Here is a 19421-nt window from a genome sequence, read left to right on the forward strand (position 1 = left end):
TGCCTGGATTGCTTTTGACAAAAATTTGAATCTGGGCCGCTTTTTTCCGTGGTCCCTTTTTGGATTCTTCTTCTCCGTCCTCTGGCTCCTCATCTTCAGCCTCCTCCTCCAGTAACACTGGTGGCACCAATTCAGCAATGTGATCCTCTGCTTTTCCCAGGAGGGCCTCAATTTGCTCACCAACATTTTCAAGGAGTGCTTGATGTGCAACTGTCAGGTGGAGGAAGCGTGCGGCAGCATTGAGGGGTGAAAACCTAGTGGTCAAGAAAGCAGCTGAACCGTCTGCCCATGTTTGCCTTGATCTTCTTTGCCAGGAATGCTAGGTCCTTGAAGCTAGAATCCTGGGCAGTGGGGAACTCAGACAGGTGACCCTGCAGGTCAAAAAGGGCAGGCACCACAAGGGATAAAAACTGTGTCACTCTGGAGCATCTGGGTATGCTCAGCAAAGGGAATGAGTAAATCTCTTAGAGCAGTCAGCCTCTGCCACTCACTTCGCAGTAGATGGTCCCAGCTCATCCCCATCTGCAACCTGAACCACTGAGATCTTGATTTGGAGAAGCCGTGATATCACAAATGTGCTGGACCATCTAGTAGGGCAGTCTTTGACCAGAATTTGTTGACACAGCTGCAGAAGTTGCTCAGTTGCTACCGATGACTTGCGGAAGAGCTTGACAAGCATTCTAACTTTGTTCAGCAGTCGGCTGACACTTGCATCTTTCTGGATCATGTTCACCACAAGTTGCAGTGAGTGTACAACACAGGGGGTCCTACTGATGCCTTTAAACCTAGATGGATCAGACAAAATCGCAACCCCCCCCCCCCCAACCTTAATATATAGAAAAGTCAATGAAATTGCCTTAAAAAAATGCTAAAAGTGACTAAAACCTAGCATAGCTCAATATGTTTCTCTTGGGCACTAGGCCTTGGACGATAATCACAGAATAAATGAAAATGAACCTGATAATTTTGCAGGTCTCCATATATTGCCACATGCGTGTGTCTGGCAGGCAAGAATAGGGTTCACTCTGTGCATTAGTGTCAGCACCTTGGCGCATTTGATCCATAGAACAACATGAACTGAGTAAGCCCTTTTGTCAGTCATACAGGCTCTTTGTCTCAGCAGGTAAAGGCAGGGCCGGTCGCGTACAGAGTGCAGAAGAGTGTAACGTAGTAGAAATTAAATTACAGTATACTGTTATGTATTTTTGAACATTTTTTTTATCGTAATTTTCTTTGTGCAGAAGAGTGTAACATAGTAGAAATTTAAGCCCTAAACAATAAAACCCCTGTCTAACTTTGACAAGTGAAACTCTTTTTTTCATATTGTTGTTCTCTTAAATTTCTTTCATTTGGAAAAAGTGCCGTGTGATGTCATCCATGACAGCAGTTAAAAAGGCAAAGTTTTTGAAGTGAAGTGCAAACATGGTGACGACATTCACTTAATCATCAGATATTTGGGATATTTTATGGTCACTTTCTACAATTACTATTGAAACAACACATCATCGGTCGGGTAAAACTAGCCTGTCTCATGACGGTCTAATCATTTTGTGCTACTTGGGAGGCATATTTTCATACAACTCCAGGTTGTTCGACCTCTGGACCATGGAACTTTAAAGGCTGTTCAACAAGTGTAAAAATACGTTAACTGTTAACATTAAAACCCACCTTCACAGTTCAATTTTTAAAGGATTGATGATCACAGAGGTGTAAAAAGAAGTTAACCACTAACATAAAAGATCAAAACAAAACACTGTACCTTTGATAAGTGAAACTTCGTCTCTTCTCATGTTGTTCTCTTAAAATTCCCTGTTGAAGCAGCTCCTTTTGGAAAAAGTGTCATGTGACACTTTGGTTAAATTTCAATTTGTAGAAGCTCCGTGGCACCCGACTTGTGGTTCCACCCCGTACTCACAATTACTATTTCAATAAATTCAAATTTCAATGCTAACCCTCCCTTGCTCTGTTGCTTTGCGGAAACTCTTCAGCAGTGAGCATTTATGCAGCAAGTCCAGCTTGTCCCACCGATGTGGATGTGATCTTTCTGGCTGTGGGTGATGTGCCGGAGCCTGTGGAGTTTCTGTGGAATTTTGGAGACTCCACAACCATCAGAAGCACGACCAGGAACGTCACAAAAATATACAACACTCCCGGAAGGTGCGTGGTACCTACAACAGCTTACTTTTACAATTTATTGCAGTGATTCCGTGACACATTAGTGTGAAATCATCCAAGTTAATGATTTATATACCACAAATAATGCATCTTTTTATCTATCTATGCCAGTGATGTAGAGTGACAAGTAGAACAATTAAATGCTCACCGGTGATGTGCCTTGACTGAATAAAGGTTGTGAAATACTGCTTTATTGGATATATTACAAATGTATATCATGTGGTCTTCATTCATTATTAATAGTATGACCTCATGTCATAGTGTGCTCATATAAAGTAACATTACAGTAAAAGCAGCTTACATGCATTTTCCTATGTAGGTATAACATAACAGTGGTCATGTCTGATGGTCACACCTCCCTCACCTCTGGAGCGTTCCCCTTACTCGTGCAAAGACCGGTGAAGCTCAACAAACTCGTCCACCGGGCGTCTGTTCTTCAGAACCACACCACCACAGTGACGTGCAGGGTCACTTCCGGCACAGACGTCGCTTTCTCTTGGAGTTTTGGAGATGGGACGAGGAGGACGGGACAAAGCACAGAGCAGCACGTTTTCCGAAGGTGAGGAAGGAATGAGTATTTGGAAGCAAATTTAAATGTTGAGTATTTTAAACCTTAAGTGCTCCTCACCTTTATTGCTAGCAGGGCTGGAGAGTTCCAATTAGAAGTGATCGTGTCCAACAGAGTCAGTTCTGCCTCCCTCAGGGGCGTCATCTTCGTCGTACAGCAGCCATGTCAGCCTCCACCTGTCAAAAACATGGGGCCTCACAAACTTCAGGTAAGACCTGTCATATGTCGTCATCTTGTGCAAGTATCTTCACATCTTCATCACTCAGGTGAGAAGAGACGAGGTCATCCGACTGGAAGTGACCTATGAGGCTGAAGTTGACTGTGAGGCATCGAAGGGCCTCCATTACACATGGACGTTACTCGATTCCGCAGGACACATTTTGCCCATTGCAGATGCTCACAAACAGAGTCTGGCACTGCCATGTCATTTTTTGCACTACGACACCTACACAGCCATAGCCAGGGTAAGAAGTAACATGCACATTTCAATTTTTCTATTGTCAGCTGGTATTACTACAAGGAGGTTTGTTGTTAGTGTTAGACCTAAAAGCAAATCAAAAAGCGAACACTGCGATAAATGACTGCAGTTAAACGAAACATCTGTATTCAACAAAGCTTGAAGCGACTGCACTTAAGTAAACCATAAGTTAAAATGTCGCATGGAATGAATAGTGGGGTTTTAGATTGTAGAGCTAGTGTGTTGTGTGTGCACATAAACAACAATCCAATTTGCTTAAATATTTTATTTAAAGATACAACGGGCAACATGCAAGAAAACTGTCCTGATAACTGTTCCCATGCAAGCAACTTGTAATTCGTTTTTATAATGATTTTGATGACTTTATTACATACAATTGTTTTAGTAAAATAAATAACTCCATTTAAATGACTAAAATAACAAACAATACCCAAAACTACTTTTAGCTTATTCAAATACTTTTTTGCCCCTCATGTCCAATAAGCTATTCTCTGAGTTTGTAAACAATATGTAATAAATATAACAATAATAATGTAATAGGAACAATACATCAATATTCGTGAAAATATAGAACTGTAAAAAAAAAAAAAAAAAAAAAAATCGATCTGATACTGATACTACCGCCGATAACGACAACTTCGACATTTGGATCGATCCGCCCAACTAAGACGGACCCTCCCTCGTAGAATTTAAATTTTGTTTTTCCCACAAAGACGAATTAACATCATCCCCCTCATAAAATAAGCAGTGTACGGTTAAACCTAGGACTTGGTTCAACCGTAATGAACGTAACACGTTAACAGGTGCGTCCATTAAAAACATTAAGAATGACTTACCTCATTAAACTAACTTCACCATCGACACCGCAAAACTCTCCACTGCGAATACTCCAAAGCCATCTGTTACTAGCTTTTTGATGTTCATTGACAGTTTTGTTTTGACTGCTGATTCACACTAGCAAAAATTATGACAGCTTGATAAACATTTGTGCTGTTAAGTTCCCGCTCAGTTTTGAATTTCCTGTTTCCGGTATCTAGGAGCATGCGCAATAGTGTGATAAACATTATTAGGTGTTAATGGAGTCAACTTTTATCGTCGTAATGTAACTTACTGTATTTTTTCCTTTCATTTTTATTTCCATTCATAAATCAAATGCATTTGTACTTATTTAAATCAAACAAAAGGTAAGTTACGTCTTATGTTTACTGTCATGTATCATTGTTTAAGCTACATTAGCGCATATATTTTGCAGATATAAAAGTTATTATAATATTTCAGGACAACACTATGTGGCAAAATTTACTGTGTGACAGAATGTCATGTTTGTATGTATTGAGTCCATAGTTGCTGTGCAGGTCCAGGTTGTTGGCAGTATGGTGTACAGTAACTACAGTGTGAGAGTTCAAGTGATGCCCAGCCCTCCTGTGGCCGCCATCCATGGTGGCACCAACATCTTCATTAACAACAGGAACATCACCATGGTAACACTAGATGGGTGGAAATCATACAATCCTGACTTCCCCATGAATCCAGTCAGGTGGAGTTATTTTGCAACCCTTTTAATATACTGTATATGTTGACAAAAATTCAAAAATGGTCGGTCCTTATTTTTGAGTGATCTAGATGATCATTTCTATTTTACTTCTAGCGTAAAGTGGATGTGTGAACCAGTCAGCTCTATCAAGAGTTCCTGCTTCGACCGTCACGTTGCTACTTCCTCCACTGTGCTCAGCTTTCCAGTGAGCTTCCTGAAACACAACTTTGACCAGTATCGATTCACCCTCACCGTCCACAGTGGAGAGCGATCAGCTTCATCAGAGACCTTTGTCACGTTAACCCCAAATGTAATCGGGTAAAGGACAGCAATTGATGCCAAATAAAGCACTGGGAATGAGTCCCAACTGATTGCACCTTGATCCCAACCGCCGAATGTTTCCAATCCAGGAAGGTAACAGTATCGTGCCATCAGTGCGAAGGGGACCAAGTCAACTGGGATGAGTCTTTCTCAGTCAAAGCCTCGTGTGAAGACTGCGAGGTTCCCCCAAACCACATCCAGTACACTTGGACTCTGTACTTGGTCAATGCATCCTCCGAACCTGTGTTAGAAGGTAAAACATGTTAATCCTATGGAGGAAAGGGTTCAGGTTATTTTAATATAAGTTTTTCTATTGCGTGTTGTCCTCTAGTCCCGTTTTGTTATACGTTCGATCTCAGCGCACCATCCCCTATGATGGACAGTACCTCCTCACCGCCTCATCCTCCAAAAAAGAACATCAGCACGGTTCACATCACTGGTATGTGAAAATATAACACAACAATGCCGACTCTCATGTGATCATAGACTGATAAAGTCTACTCCTGACACAGGTTTGGCAGAACATGCCAACATTGACCCAGTGGGATCAAGTAAGGCTCCACAAAAGTACTCACCAGCTGCATAATCCTTCACAGAGACAATGTTATCTAACAATGGCGGTGTTTTATAACTAACACTGGGCCCAACTACTCACAGTGGTGATTTTGTGTGAATTATTTAACAGCTAATGCTCTATACTGCTAGGAGAGGAGCCCTCCAATCATGCCCAGGGGGAGCTCAGTCTTATTGAGCCTTCGAACTCCTCCACGGAACAGTTGCTTCTTGTTCTTGATGATGGCGGCATCGATTTGGATGTTGGAAGTCAGCTTCCCATCGATTATGACTCCTCTGCTGACTGGGAGTTTCCCACTGTTGAGAGTACTGGACAAGGTACCTTGAAGGCGCCGCCACAAGGGTGCCACTGTTATCTGAGTGTCAGATATTACTGTCAAGTCTCGCCATTGCACGTTAAAGCCTATGCTCTTCTACAGATTATGATGTTCCCTTCCAAATGGCAGAGGAGGGAGACCCAGGAATCTCAGCAGGGAGACCCACAGGTGCAGGTACATAATACCGTGGCTAATAAGTGTCTTTACTTATACAGGATGTACTTCCAGGTATGGATGGTCAGACCTTGAATCCAAGAGATGACTCGTCGTTTAGCCCAGCGTCACATGACACCGAGGGAAGTCATCTAATGGAGTCCAGTCCAAGTCGGCAGGCGATTCAGGAGCTGACATTGCTCGACCTCCCTCGAGACGCGGTGGAGGCGGGGTTGTTTGCGTCCTACACCTACACAGGTACACACAAGACGCAGAAAATGTCCTCTTACTGCCTTAGTCATCACACTGTGATACTTTTACAGGACTTTCCTCCCCGTTGCTCAGCTTCAGACCTTTCAGTCTGAGACCAGGGAGTAGATACATGCTGGAGGTCATCGCCAGTAAGTTTCATATTCATCACTGACATTGTTCCAAAAAATTTTAGGACGCTGACCTCTGTGTACTCTATGCAAGAATCTCAAAGTAGTGTTTTGGGCCGGACTCAACTATTCTTGAGAACAAAGCCCATTCCGAGAGGAATGACATGCCAGGTGCAACCAAATAAAGGCCTGGAGTTGTACACACACTTCAGTATCTTCTGCACCTCAGGGAGAGAGGTAACAACACTTCTTACTGTCAGAATACAAATAGTTAGTCATTTTTAATTCTACTGTTATGTGTGTGTGCACTGAAGGACTTAGTGTACGAATACAGCGTCAGTATTGGGAGCAAACCCCCCAGGTTGTTGTACCAGGGGAGAAACTTCCAGTACTACTTCAGCCTTCCTTCTGGACACCTCAGTGATGACTACAAAGGTAAAACATACAAATGAAATGGATTTTTCCACTTATTAATCACTTCATTTGTATTTCTCCATTAGTAACTATTAACACAAAAATCAGAAGCGGCATGTACGGGTCCTCCACCAGAGTTTGCCCAGCGACTGTCCAAGTCCTGCCCAGCTTCTTCAGAGACGTTTCCTCTCTCAATCCTGATGTGGAGCTGTAAGCAGCAATAAAACGTTCTGTTATAAAAAATGATAGAGAAGTCAGTTTTTCACTTCACATAAGGCTGTTTTCCTTTCTGTTCCCAGGTCCCAGTCAGGTCTAAAGAACCTCTCAGCGTTGGTCCTTCTTGGGAACAGTGCAGAGATACGTAACTATGTCAGTCTCTTGTCGGGCATTCTCAACAGACTGAGCTTGGACAGCCAGGCTGACGAGCACTCGCAGAGACGTATGCGCAGTGTGCTCATTTGCACCATGTGCAAGTTGGAGAGCAGTGACCAGGTGCACAGACACAACACATCATCCCGCACCAGTGGTTGTCAATTATTTTCTGTCATGCCCTCACTGGGGGACAGAAATGTGTTTGTTTTGGTTTTCGTAGGACCTTTTTGGAAAGAATTAATAACGAAAATCTAAGTACCACTATATCTTTGATAAGCAAATTTATTTCAGCAGTTCAATTCTTATATTTTATGCAGTGAAATACTGTATTTCAAGAATGTATTTCTTGATATAATTTTGATAATTATAGCTTACAGCGTGTGGCCTGGGGGCCATTTGCGTCCCGTGGCAATTTTTTTATTGGCCTGCAGCATATTCTAAAAATATAATTTAACAAGAAAATTTAAAAAGCAGCACAAATGGAAAAATCTGCAGTAATTTCTACAAAAATAAAGTAAAAATACAGTATGAATTCTCGTAATTTTCAAAGAATAACATCATAATATGAGGAAAAATAACATCATTTTAGTAGCATAAATTTTAAATATTAAAGAAAAAAAGATGTGTTAAAAAAAAACAAAGTTATCATATTATGAGAAAGGTTGGGGAAAAAAGTTCTAATATTATGGGATTAAAGTAAAAATATTCTGGGAAATAAAGGCAATAATATTATGAAAAGAACATTTACAAAGATTAATTAAGAAGAAAGTTGAAACATGTAAAATTAAAACAGCAAAATTGGGAAAAAAGAGCAAAGACTGAAGTTTATACCAATAAAACGCTTTTTCAGTTTTTTCTTGAAATATATATAACTTAGGATATGTACATGTGTTGCTTTACAAAAAATCAAAGTAGCCCTTGCATACTTTCATTTTTCACTGTGTGGGCTCCGGTGGAAAACATTTGGACACCCCTGGCTTACAGGTAATAAAAAACACAAATCCAGTCTGTCATGAAATGTGAGAAATTGTGAAAAAGTTCAATATTGTAAAGTACCATTTTGTGCTCTAATCGGCAAATGAACTGCAAAAACTTCCTGAACCTTTAATTGGTCTTTTAGTCTGAGTTTTGCATGATATTCTCGTTTAAATAGCTCCACTTGTACCTTATCTAACTTTTACAGCATTGTAATAGCATGTTATTCAATGGCAGGACTCGATGGTAGACAGCATATGCATTCTCAAAGATCTTTTACAAGTTACCAGGCAGGTACGTTTGCCCTTCCACAAAGATGTGCTGATAAATGTGGGCTTGAATAAGCACTTTTATGCTTCTCAGGTAACATTAGCGAGTGCCAGACGAGTGGCCGCACATGTTCGAGGTATCTCCGGGCAGCTTTCTCATCCTAGTGCACCTATAAGGTACCGACTGGATGAAAGGATGCTCCACACCTTGGTCACCCTGCTAACTTACAGCCTGGAAGCTGCTGTCACTGCTGATACTGATGTTACACATGAGTTGGAGTCGGACCATCTAGCCATCAGAGACTCATTCGGTGGTGATGTCCAAACCAGAACCAGAACAGAGCAGGTGGAGCAGATTGTTGACAATATTTTGCAGACTGCTTCTGACCTGATTCTGGTGAGAGATGCTTTTTTTTTTTTTTTTAAACAGCTACCTTTATTTGTTGATATTGAATGTTTTTTCCCCCCCGTTTTCTAGAAACACGTCTTGTTGAGCAAAATCCAAGAGTACAGAATCAGAGTTGGTCTCATGTCTCTCTATGTCACGCGCCAACACTCATCAGTCATCACCAGCGGCTCGGCTATCTTTCACACACCTGCACCACTGCTCCAGTCTCTCAGAGGAGAATGTGTGCTCCGTCTTATTGCTGAATTCACACACTCCCCTTGGACCTGGGCCCACCATCCTGGCGGGGTGAGTAATCATAGTTTCCACTTCATGACTCAAAGACTCATTTGACTTTCTTGTTTTGCAGGTAAGTGGACCGGTAGTGGACTTGACTCTGTATAAATGCAGCACGAGGAGAAAGATCTCCGTTCGATCTCTCGTTCATCCGATCATCACAGAAGTGAAAGCAAGAGAACACAAAGTATGCAGCTGGTTCTAGTAGTAATAGTGGTGAAGCATGCTTGACTCCTGCAACATTCAATTCTAGTTTTTTTTTAAATTAACAGTGTGACCATATGTGCTTCATTCAAGAATTCTGCAGGAGAGTACATCCTCCTGCGCAGCAACATCAACTATCACAGCTTCAACATTACCCAGGAGCACTTGCAGCGGGCCATCCAGCTGAGTGTTGTGTTCACGCTGCCACCCAACAAGACATTCCCCATCATGCTGCTCTACAGGTATATTTGCAGAGGCTTATTTTGTATCTAGGGAGAGATCCTTCATAATGACTTTATCATGGCAGGATGTTTGCCAAGCCGACTCCCAGCATGCATCACCTGCGGAGGGTTCACCAGTGGGAGACCAACACCACACGCATCACCCTGCCGCCGTCCTACCTCAATGGTAGGTTTAGGATCCACCTGTCAAGTTCCTTGCTCTCAACTAAACTACACTCAACAAAAATGTACAAAACACATTTTTTTGCTATGAAATGTAGCTCCAGGGGTTGGCTACTTGGCGCTATTAAATGCCGACTTGGGGAAACCAGTCAGACACAAGCACCTCAGCAGCCGTGTCAAGTACACTCTGGCAGTGGACACCAGCCAGTGTTTGTCCTTGGACCGGCAAAAGCGAGCCTGGACCAGTCTCGGCTGCAGGACGTACCAAGCAGACGGAACGGTCAGCTGCAGGTGAGCTCCTTGGGTGTGAGTACAGTCGTCCCTCGCTACATCGCAGTTCGAACATCGCACCCTCACTCTTATCAAAAATTAATTAATGAATAAATTATCACTGTTTCGTCGTTGAATACGGCCTATTATTAGTAAAAAAAAATTGCATAGTTAAGCAAATTGTACTTTTTCTTGGCCTAAGTTAAGCATTTTCAAGCATAAAGATGGCTAAATGAACGAAAATACAAATACAAGGCAGAAGAGGCATTGTAATTGTGAATGTAGTATTCTACATTGGCCGCTTGGTGTCGGTGTTCGGTGAGACAAGGACCAGACCTGATCGCCATAAATAATATAATATAAATAATATCTCACAACAGGAACAATAATAATAACATAATAATCATAATAATAACATGATAACACGATTCCCACGATAAGCTAAGACTCAACTCTGAACCTTTGACGTCACTTCCTGTCCACACACATCTGTCCGCCCACCACTAAGACACATTTACTGTGACACACACAAGCAGGAGCTTTATTTACGCCTTAAATGGTTTATTTACTCTTATTATGTCTACTATATTATGTAATACGAGTGTAAAGCCATTTGAAGCCACCATTACAATACATTAATGAGGCAATAGCCACGGCAGGAAGTATGCTGACCAGGAAAAAAAGAAGGAACTGCTGACGTGAGTCTGTTATTTTATCTATGTCTAATATGTCTTATTTTCTGTGATTATATCTATTATATTGGTAATACGTAAATGTGACTATATATGTGTTATTTCATGTCTAAAGGGCTCTAATAATGTTAAAAACCGTATTTAGTAGATTGCTTTTCTATGCCATAACGATGAAAATATTCCATGCATTAATATCGAATCCAACTTCACGGAAATGAACTTATCGCAGTCGAGTCTGGAACCAATTAACTGCGGTAAATGACGACTGTGATTAGAAGGGGGCCTCACTTGCTATTTGCTGTCTCAGTTGTCACCAATTGAGGGCGCTGACAGTCACGCAACAGCAGATCCAGAGCAGTCATGACACAGCCCACCTGGACCCATTCATCAGGTGACATCTCGGTTGTTAAAGAGAATGACTCTATAAATAAAGCTACATTAGACTAACTGTCAACTTTACTTTCAGTGAGTCCACAAATGCGACTGTCCTGGTTGTCCTGGTGCTGTGTATGTGTTTGTACGTACCAGCATGGGTGCAATGCAGGAGAGCTGACGTCATCTCTGAGCAGACTCGGAGGGTCCACTACCTAAGTGACAACTGTCCATCGGACCCACACTTCTACACAGTTACCATCCACACTGGCCTCAGTTCTGCACACAGGATGAGTGCAAAGGTAACACCGTCACGTGTCAAGTTGGAGTAGAATTTCAACATAACAAACCATGTGTTCTCCAGGTTTACATAGCGCTCTATGGTGGAAATGGCGCCTCACAAACAAGAGAACTACATGTCCCAGGATGCACTCTGTTTAGGAGGAACGCTCAAGATACCTTTATACTCAGGTCAGCATCTCCAAATATCACTTTCAACAAGAAAAAAAATACTCAACAACAACACACAACACACAACAACAACTTAATTGACGTCACAGTGCAGCAGAGAGTCTGGGTCCTGTGTCTAGGGTCCACATCTGGCATGACAACTCAGGACCTTCACCGCATTTGTACCTCAAACTAGTGGAAGTGTCTGAGGTAAGGCTCTCCTGTTTTGTGGATGTAAAAGCTTCATGGTTGCTCAACCAGGGGTGCCTGGGTTGGCTGTTTGTCTAGATGTCCCTTGTGAATGTGTACCCCTCTCTCATCAAATAAGCTGCCATAGCTTCCAGCTCACCCGTGACCCCTAGAAAATGGATGAATAGATGTGCATCTGCATAATGAAAAATCAAAGGATGTGGGGGCTATATTGATATTTTTAATTTAGTTAAAAAAAAGGCTTAAATAAATAATATATTTCATAACTAAACACTGTGTCAGCTTTGTCTTACAGTCAAACCTCGATTTTTGAATGCCCCAGTTTTCGACCAAAATTTTGTCCCAGTTTTTGTACAGTGTCTCGGTTTTTATTACACAGAACAAACTAGCGCGTTTGCCACGTACTTTATCATTCCACGGAATCGAGTGCCCAAACAAAGCACCCTACGCGTTGCTAACTCACTTTCCGTGCATTTTTGTTTGTCCATGCGACTGCTAAACAATCCGCCATGGGGCCAAAGAAAGTTGCAAGTGCCAGTAATTTGATAAAGACAGTGAGAAACACGATTGAATTCAAGAAATAACCCCTCCTGTCCCTGTGTCTCCTCCAGCAAGAGTCTTCAAGAAAGGTAAAAAGGATGTTAAATGTTATGTAATGTTGCATTGTTTCTGCATGTAAAACTATAATTATTCTCTGTAAAAAGTATTTTTGTTCGTATTTTTGGTTGTCTGGAACAAATTAACTTGAGAAAATTGCCTTTGTTACCTTGCCTAGGTACCACTATGTTGTTATTAGTGTTACTTGTCTCAACGGTTCAACTTTTTCTCATTGCATTGCACCTCTATTCCCGTTTTAGCTGCTGTTTGTTTGGTTTAATTTTAATTCTACAATATAAAACAATGAGCGGGCCACAAATGTGGACACCTTTGTGCTAGACCATGCTTTGTTTTGTATCTGGTGCAACTCCAGGTGAGCAGAGCTGATGGCGAGGAGCGAACGTGGTTGTTCGTCAGCCAGTGCTGGCTGTCAGTGAGCAACGGTGACGGCCAGGTGGAGAGAATGCTACGTGTTTGTAATCAGTCGATAGGCTTCACTCGGGTACGGAAAAAAAAATCATGAAAGTATAAATTTATTTCCTGAGTGACCGTCTACCTGTGCTTGCAGATGTTAGGTCTGAAGCTGTGTGACTACATGGCCGACTTCCACATGTGGATGTCTGTGTACAGCTGCCCCTGGCCTCACTCTTTCACACACACACATAGACTGAGTGTGAGCCTGCTGCTGTTCACGTCGTACGCGTGTGTCAGCGCGCTGATAACGTCACAAATGGATGAACCAGTGGGTTGGAGAAACTTGAAGAGAAAAAAAATCTCTGCATGAGAGTTATCAATAATACTGAGGGGTTTTTTTGTTTACAGTTGTATTACGCAGCAGGCATGACCGCTGTATCAGCTGTTTCTGTGACAACTGGAGTGTTGGGTGTGGTGCTGGCATTGCCAGTGGCAACGCTGATAACGGTCCTATTTCGCAAGGTGACACTGTTGATGGAGGAGGAAGGCACACAGCTTGACCATAAATCTTGTGACGGTGAAGTTTATCTCATATAGAAAGTTTCATTTGAGGCTGTTTCCTCTTATGTGTGTCTTCTCACCATCGCTCCATAGATATTGTCATAGCGGATGACACTGAAGCCTTCAAGAACCATCAGGTCACACATCCAGCAGCTCACATTCTTTCTTCTCTTCATCTTCTGAACATTCCTTTTTCATGCTTTGTAGGATGTAGAGCAGCTGGCCACAAGGGATGAGAACAAGGACATACACATTGAAAACCAGAAGCAGAACCAGAAAGGAGATCTTTCCAAAGACAACCAGGCAGCCTTCAGGAGTCTTGGTGTCTTTGACAATCTGAGAGGGAGCAAAGTGGCCTATGTAGTCTGGGCACTGTGTCTACTTTTGTCCTTTGTCTGTCTGCTGCTCTCTGCAGTGTTGGGACTCAGGTATTGGCAAATACATACTTTTGTGTCGCATTGGTTCCATGCAAAATGTAATTATATGTGCAGGTGTATCTAATGAAGTGTCCAGCGACTGTATACCATGTTGTGTTTTTGCCATTTTTATCAGATTCAGCACCAGCAAAGTGCAACTTTGGATCCATTCCTTCTTTTTCTCCTTGTTGTCATGCATATTGCTGATCCAGCCCCTTTTGGTACAATAGCATTATTCCTCCTCCTCACAAAATTACTCCTCCTACAAAAATAATACATTCACACAAAATAACTGCTTGCTGTTGCAGATCATTGCCATTGCTTTGATCGTCTCCCTTTGGAACAGGAAAAGAAGTACACACTTTCTTAGTCTTACCACAAGTGCAGCGATTGGTAGATTTGAAGCCAAAGAGCAGAACATCACAAAGAACATCACAAAGGTAATGGAAGCTTTGAGTGAGACCATCTCACCTGCTCCGGTCTGCCTATAAAACACTTTGATTTCCAGCTTCTGGAGGAGCGTCAGCGAGCCAGGTTTCTTCGTCTGGTGCGCCCACCAGCTGCTGAAGAGCTGAGGCGTGCTCGAGGACGAAGAAGAAGAGAGGCTTTTGTTCATAAAACGATCAGGTGAGTGTTGAAGCAACAATATGGGCAAAAACAATATTATAGTTAATTCATATATAGTCCTTATACCCTAAAATAACAGATTCCTCATTTTGAATTATTTTGATGACACTGGCTTGTAATGACCAGAGCTCTAACGTTGCTATGACAACCCACATCACCTACTGTTTAGACTAGATTTTAAAATAACGCTGAACAAAGAAACATGACATTTGGGTGACTTGGGTAAACTGTCATATTACATTTTAACTCCTTTGATGTAAAAAAAAAAAGTATGGTACCTAAATTAAATTCTGTGTCCAAACGCTGTGTCCAAACACCTTGGCTAAATGCCCATTCACTTTAATTGGCTGATCCTAACCAATGCTAACAAGTGGCGTAGAAGTACGGAAAACTCGCTTACAATCCATACTCACAAATAATGTATCCATGTAGGTAAAACAAACTATCAAGCAAACAATGTAAACATTATGTGTGACTCCTGACAGTCTCGTTTTGAATTTTTCAAATCCACCGCCACACACAAAACCCAACCTCCGATTAGCCACTTCCTGTGTAGGCAATCTGTTTTACAGTAAAACCGCTCCGATTAGCCACTTCCTGTGTAGGCAACCTGTTTCACAGTAAAACCGGATGTTCATGCTTTTAGGTTTATTTTGTTTTATGGCATTGTAACACTTGTTTGAAGAAAAGAATGTGAGTAGTAATATAATTGCCAATACTGTAATATGTTTTACCATTGCAATATTTAGTATCGTCATTGTTCCCTATTGAATAATGTATCTTTACTATCATTTCTCTTTGTCATCCAGGGATTTGTGTGTCCTTGTTGCTATGGTCCTCTTGATGTGGTGCATTTCCAGTGGCAGCTCATTTACTTACCATTACCGCCTCAATAAAGCTGTCAGACAACACTTTACATGGTAATGAACAACACACATACTCACACAAACACACATTGTTATTGTCCAGCACATGCACAACTTTCAAATGATTATGCATTTATTTCAGCGATGGATTCATGTCCATAAAGACGAATGAAGACTGGTCGAAGTGGACACAGAGCGTTTTGCTTAACTTGCTCTACAAGAATGCTTCCATAAAGGTGAATGGGCAGACGATGCAAGTCACTCTGTGTGTCTTCAGAAATAAAAGTCATTTGTGATGTTGACTCAAAATCAAATCTCATCACACAACATGGCTCAATAGTCTGATGTCAACCCACAATCACACATGTTGATTGGTGAGCCCATTGTGTGGAAGAAAGAGATCTGCAGCTCAATTCAACGCAGTGTTCAACGCAGTGTAAGTACTGTAGAATTAATTGCATCATTTGTTTATAGTATAAATATATGCAATTATAGTTATGCTTTCATTGCATAAAAGCTTTGTCTTGTTGACATGGCAACCCAAAAACATGTTTTCCATAATTCCGTAGTGTTGGATAATGATAATCAATTACGCTTTTCTTCTTCACTTGAATCATATTTTATATAACTGGTAGACGGTACTGTTGTTCAAAAAAGTATTTTTTTTCTCCAAAATGAAATGCATAACAATAATTTAGAGGCCAGGTTTAATTTAGAAGGTCAGTATACTAAAGAAATTATTAACTGATTGTACTGTTAAGTATTCAGATTTAGAGATTAAATAATTTAGAGAGATGTTTTAAAATGTGTTACTATTTCAGGAGAGAGCATCCACTTCTGTGTGTTGCGGTGCTGTAGTTGGACTTGGCCAGACTAAGTAAGCATGCAATACATGAGCCCAGCATTAAAAAAGTGATGTCATTATTTTCCTAAAATGCAAGTCTTCCTTAGGTATGACGCCACCAACAGACTGAAGGCCTTGCAGTCTAATGGCTGTGTGGCCCTGAAGCTCCAGTTCACCTTGTATAGTCCTGCGCCTGACCTGTTCACCACTGTGACCCTTCTTGCTGAGAAGAACCCCATAGGCTCCCTGCTGCCATCTGTTGAAGTCCACTCAGTGAAGGTGTACAACACACCTTCTATCTGGGATTATGTCACTGCTCTGTGCCAGGTAACGAAAAAATGATATATTTAAGCTGACTCATCAAAATTAGTTAAAATGTCTATTTTTTTTAAATCCAGGTCCTATTCCTCTGCTTGTCTCTGCTCCATCTATGTTTTCAAGTCTGCACTGCATGGCAGCAAGGCATGATGGGATACTGCACAGCATCATGCAACTGGCTGGATGTAAGTCACATGCAATATTATGTAACTTATACGGCAGCATTTGACACATTACCCATGAATTGTAGTCCTGGGTACACACCAAAGCAGTGGAGATCACAGTGACCTTGCTAAAAGGGTACCGCAACCTTGTAACATCTAAAAAGCCATAAAAAAACACAGTAGTGTCAAATTCCCTTGATGATATGCATGGAAATGTTTCGCCCAATAGATGACAATCCAGATTGTGGTTTTCGTGTACTATTATCATGACATTTACCGCTCTGTGGTGGTCATGGAGGTGGGAGAGCTTCTCCAGAGGAACAGCTACAAAGAACATGTGGATGTCCGGCCCCTGGCAACGAGAGCACAAGTGAGGGGTGGAGAATAGAGAATTTCCGTGTGCAGAACTTCATGCTGATACTTGATATTTTTGCAGCATATTCGCTCCCTGCTTGGTGTTGTAGTCTTCCTTCTCACCCTGAAGTGTGCCACCATGGTGAGGGTGAACAGAAGGTCTGCAGCTGTCTCTGCCTGGACACTCCCAAACTTCTTCTTGCCTACGGTAAACACACAGTGGAATAATGAAACAAGAATGATGATTTTTATGTATGAAATAAAATACAGTAAAATAGTTTTTTCCAATTAACCTCACCTGCATGTTTTTGGGAATGTGGGAGGAAGCCGGAGTGCCCGGAGAAAACCCACGCGCACACGGGGAGAACATGCAAACTCCACACACTCCCACATTCCCAAAAACATGCAGGTGAGGTTAATTGGCGACTCTAAATTGTCCATAGGTATGAATGTGAGTGTGAATGGTGTGAATGGTTGTTTGTCTACATGTGCCCTGCGATTGGCTGGCGACCAGTCCAGGGTGTACCCCGCCTGTCGCCCGAAGTCAGCTGGGATAGGCTCCAGCATGCCCCCGCGACCCTAATGAGGATGAAGCGGTATAGAAAATGGATGGATGGATGGATGGATAGTTTTTTCCAGGTTTGACCCATGTTAAACAACAAGGATTTTTATTATTAGTAAATTAAATGAAAATACAATAAGATGAACTAAACAAAATTGAAATAAAACTTATTTTTAAGGGTTCTTGGGAGCTGGAGCCTATCCCAGTAAAATGAAAATAAAAAAGACATGAAAAAAATAAATTAAAATGAAATAAAAATCCATGCTTTACTGATATACTTTTTTCAGGTGTTCCATTTTGGAAAAAAAGAAAATTGAAATTAAAAAAGGTCATTAATTTATTTAAACTATAACAATAATAAAATACTATTTTATTTAAAAAAAGTAAAATAAGATATGAAATAAAATCTTGTATCAGTGTAACATTATAAAAAATACTGTATCATGACAAATTTCAAAACTAAAAAAGAAGTCAAAGTTAAAAAGTGCTACAATTATTTGCACTGTATGAACATACAAGTGATGTTCTGCATCTGTGTTTTTTCTTTCCCAGATGTCATGTTTTATCTTGCTGGTGGTTGCATGCTCCCTTCACAGCGGGGACATTGGTGGTCTCCTCCATTCTGGACCTTTTCTCAACTACCGAGCCATCTGGCTGTTCTCCACTGCTGTGGTACACATACCTCATTTTCATTGGTCTATAGATTACTGCTGTGTTCTGACACCTTCTTCTATTCTTTTAGATGATGGCTGTCTCATCAGGCTGTAAAAGACGTCAAAGTAGGACGGAAGCATGCACCTTGGCTGAATTAAGCGACTACATCAGACGGATGTTTTGCGAGAGAGAGGCAGTGTCTTCTGTGGAGAGCAAGGTCAGGAAGGAAAAAGTCCAAGTGATCCCCTTTTTCCACAGTCTTGCTTAGTCGTGTTGTGTTTTCAGACGTACTACCTGGAGGAGTGTGAAAGTTTAGTGGATGAGCTATTGTTCAAACTCAACAACCTGCACTGCACACTGCCCCCCATAGGCCATCAGGTCCACAACCTTGTAGTCCATCAGGAGACCACCAACGTGGACTCAGAGGTCTTACAAAAAACAAAACACACATACAAGTACTTAAAAGCCACTGCTTTGTTGTTAACACTGTCTGTTTTACAGAATGGACAAGCACAGTGTCTGTCAGTCCTGAGTGGTGCTCTGGAAAGACAAACAAGCCATTCGAGCAGGACAGGAGATGGACAGAAAAGCAGTACATGCAGGACAACCACTCAGGATACACATACAGAGGTTCTGGTAGAGGTTATGGTCCACACAGAGCCTTTGGAAGCATTGCTTGAAATGCACATTTGATTGTGTGAAGCAGGGGTTTTGAAAGTGTGGCAAAGTAAGAATATAACACGGTTGGGGCCTTGCCTACTCACCGAAATCCTGATTTTTTTGGGGGTATGTTTTGTTTACTTACTTTTAATTTTTCTCAAGCCGCTGCACCCCTCTGCCTCACACGACAAAGCCCCCTGTTGTACTGGTGTAAAGCGATATACTGTACAGTAACTCTGAATGAATAAATGCCCCTTCAAGACATTTTTATTATGACATTTGTTTTATTTAGTATCGCTTTTCACACAATGCTATGAAGATGAAGAAGGAATAAATTGTGAATTTCTATCTAGAAGTATCTATACCTAAATGCAACATATATTATGTAGGTGTACCTAATAATGTGGCCAGCAAGTGTAAAATCCTTTTGAAATTCTAAACGTCCATTATGCCATAAATCTAATAAAAAATTACAACTACTTAATAAAAACACATACTTGATTTGCATTCATTTTCGTAAAGGTACACTTTTTATTCTCACACGTAACAACACGAATTAATGTGACAGGAA

General features: G+C 41.3%; 1 protein-coding gene across 1 annotated transcript; it reads left to right on the forward strand.

Moving 5' to 3' along the window:
- Window positions 1-1957: 1957 nt before the first annotated feature.
- LOC129174398 (polycystic kidney disease 1 like 1) lies at window positions 1958-19233 on the forward strand (the record flags this gene model as incomplete). Its single annotated transcript, XM_054766381.1, has 49 exons — window positions 1958-2157; window positions 2495-2734; window positions 2819-2951; window positions 3010-3207; window positions 4577-4758; window positions 4870-5073; window positions 5166-5329; window positions 5408-5515; window positions 5589-5627; window positions 5782-5967; window positions 6069-6134; window positions 6195-6377; window positions 6443-6520; window positions 6594-6736; window positions 6814-6934; window positions 7000-7123; window positions 7213-7405; window positions 8498-8554; window positions 8624-8926; window positions 9008-9223; window positions 9285-9398; window positions 9509-9657; window positions 9723-9823; window positions 9918-10110; window positions 11089-11172; window positions 11248-11455; window positions 11518-11624; window positions 11714-11813; window positions 12425-12442; window positions 12784-12912; window positions 12979-13152; window positions 13233-13401; window positions 13479-13522; window positions 13593-13813; window positions 13938-14022; window positions 14110-14241; window positions 14310-14428; window positions 15238-15348; window positions 15437-15530; window positions 15635-15730; window positions 16116-16171; window positions 16246-16465; window positions 16537-16641; window positions 16850-16990; window positions 17057-17182; window positions 18089-18208; window positions 18279-18407; window positions 18476-18616; window positions 18692-19233. Coding segments are annotated over 49 exons (6816 nt in total), but the record flags the coding sequence as incomplete, so codon positions are not given.
- Between the last annotated feature and the right edge of the window lie 188 nt (window positions 19234-19421).

The sequence above is a fragment of the Dunckerocampus dactyliophorus genome, chromosome 21 (assembly GCF_027744805.1).
Source record: "Dunckerocampus dactyliophorus isolate RoL2022-P2 chromosome 21, RoL_Ddac_1.1, whole genome shotgun sequence".
Taxonomy (NCBI): Eukaryota; Metazoa; Chordata; class Actinopteri; order Syngnathiformes; family Syngnathidae; genus Dunckerocampus; species Dunckerocampus dactyliophorus.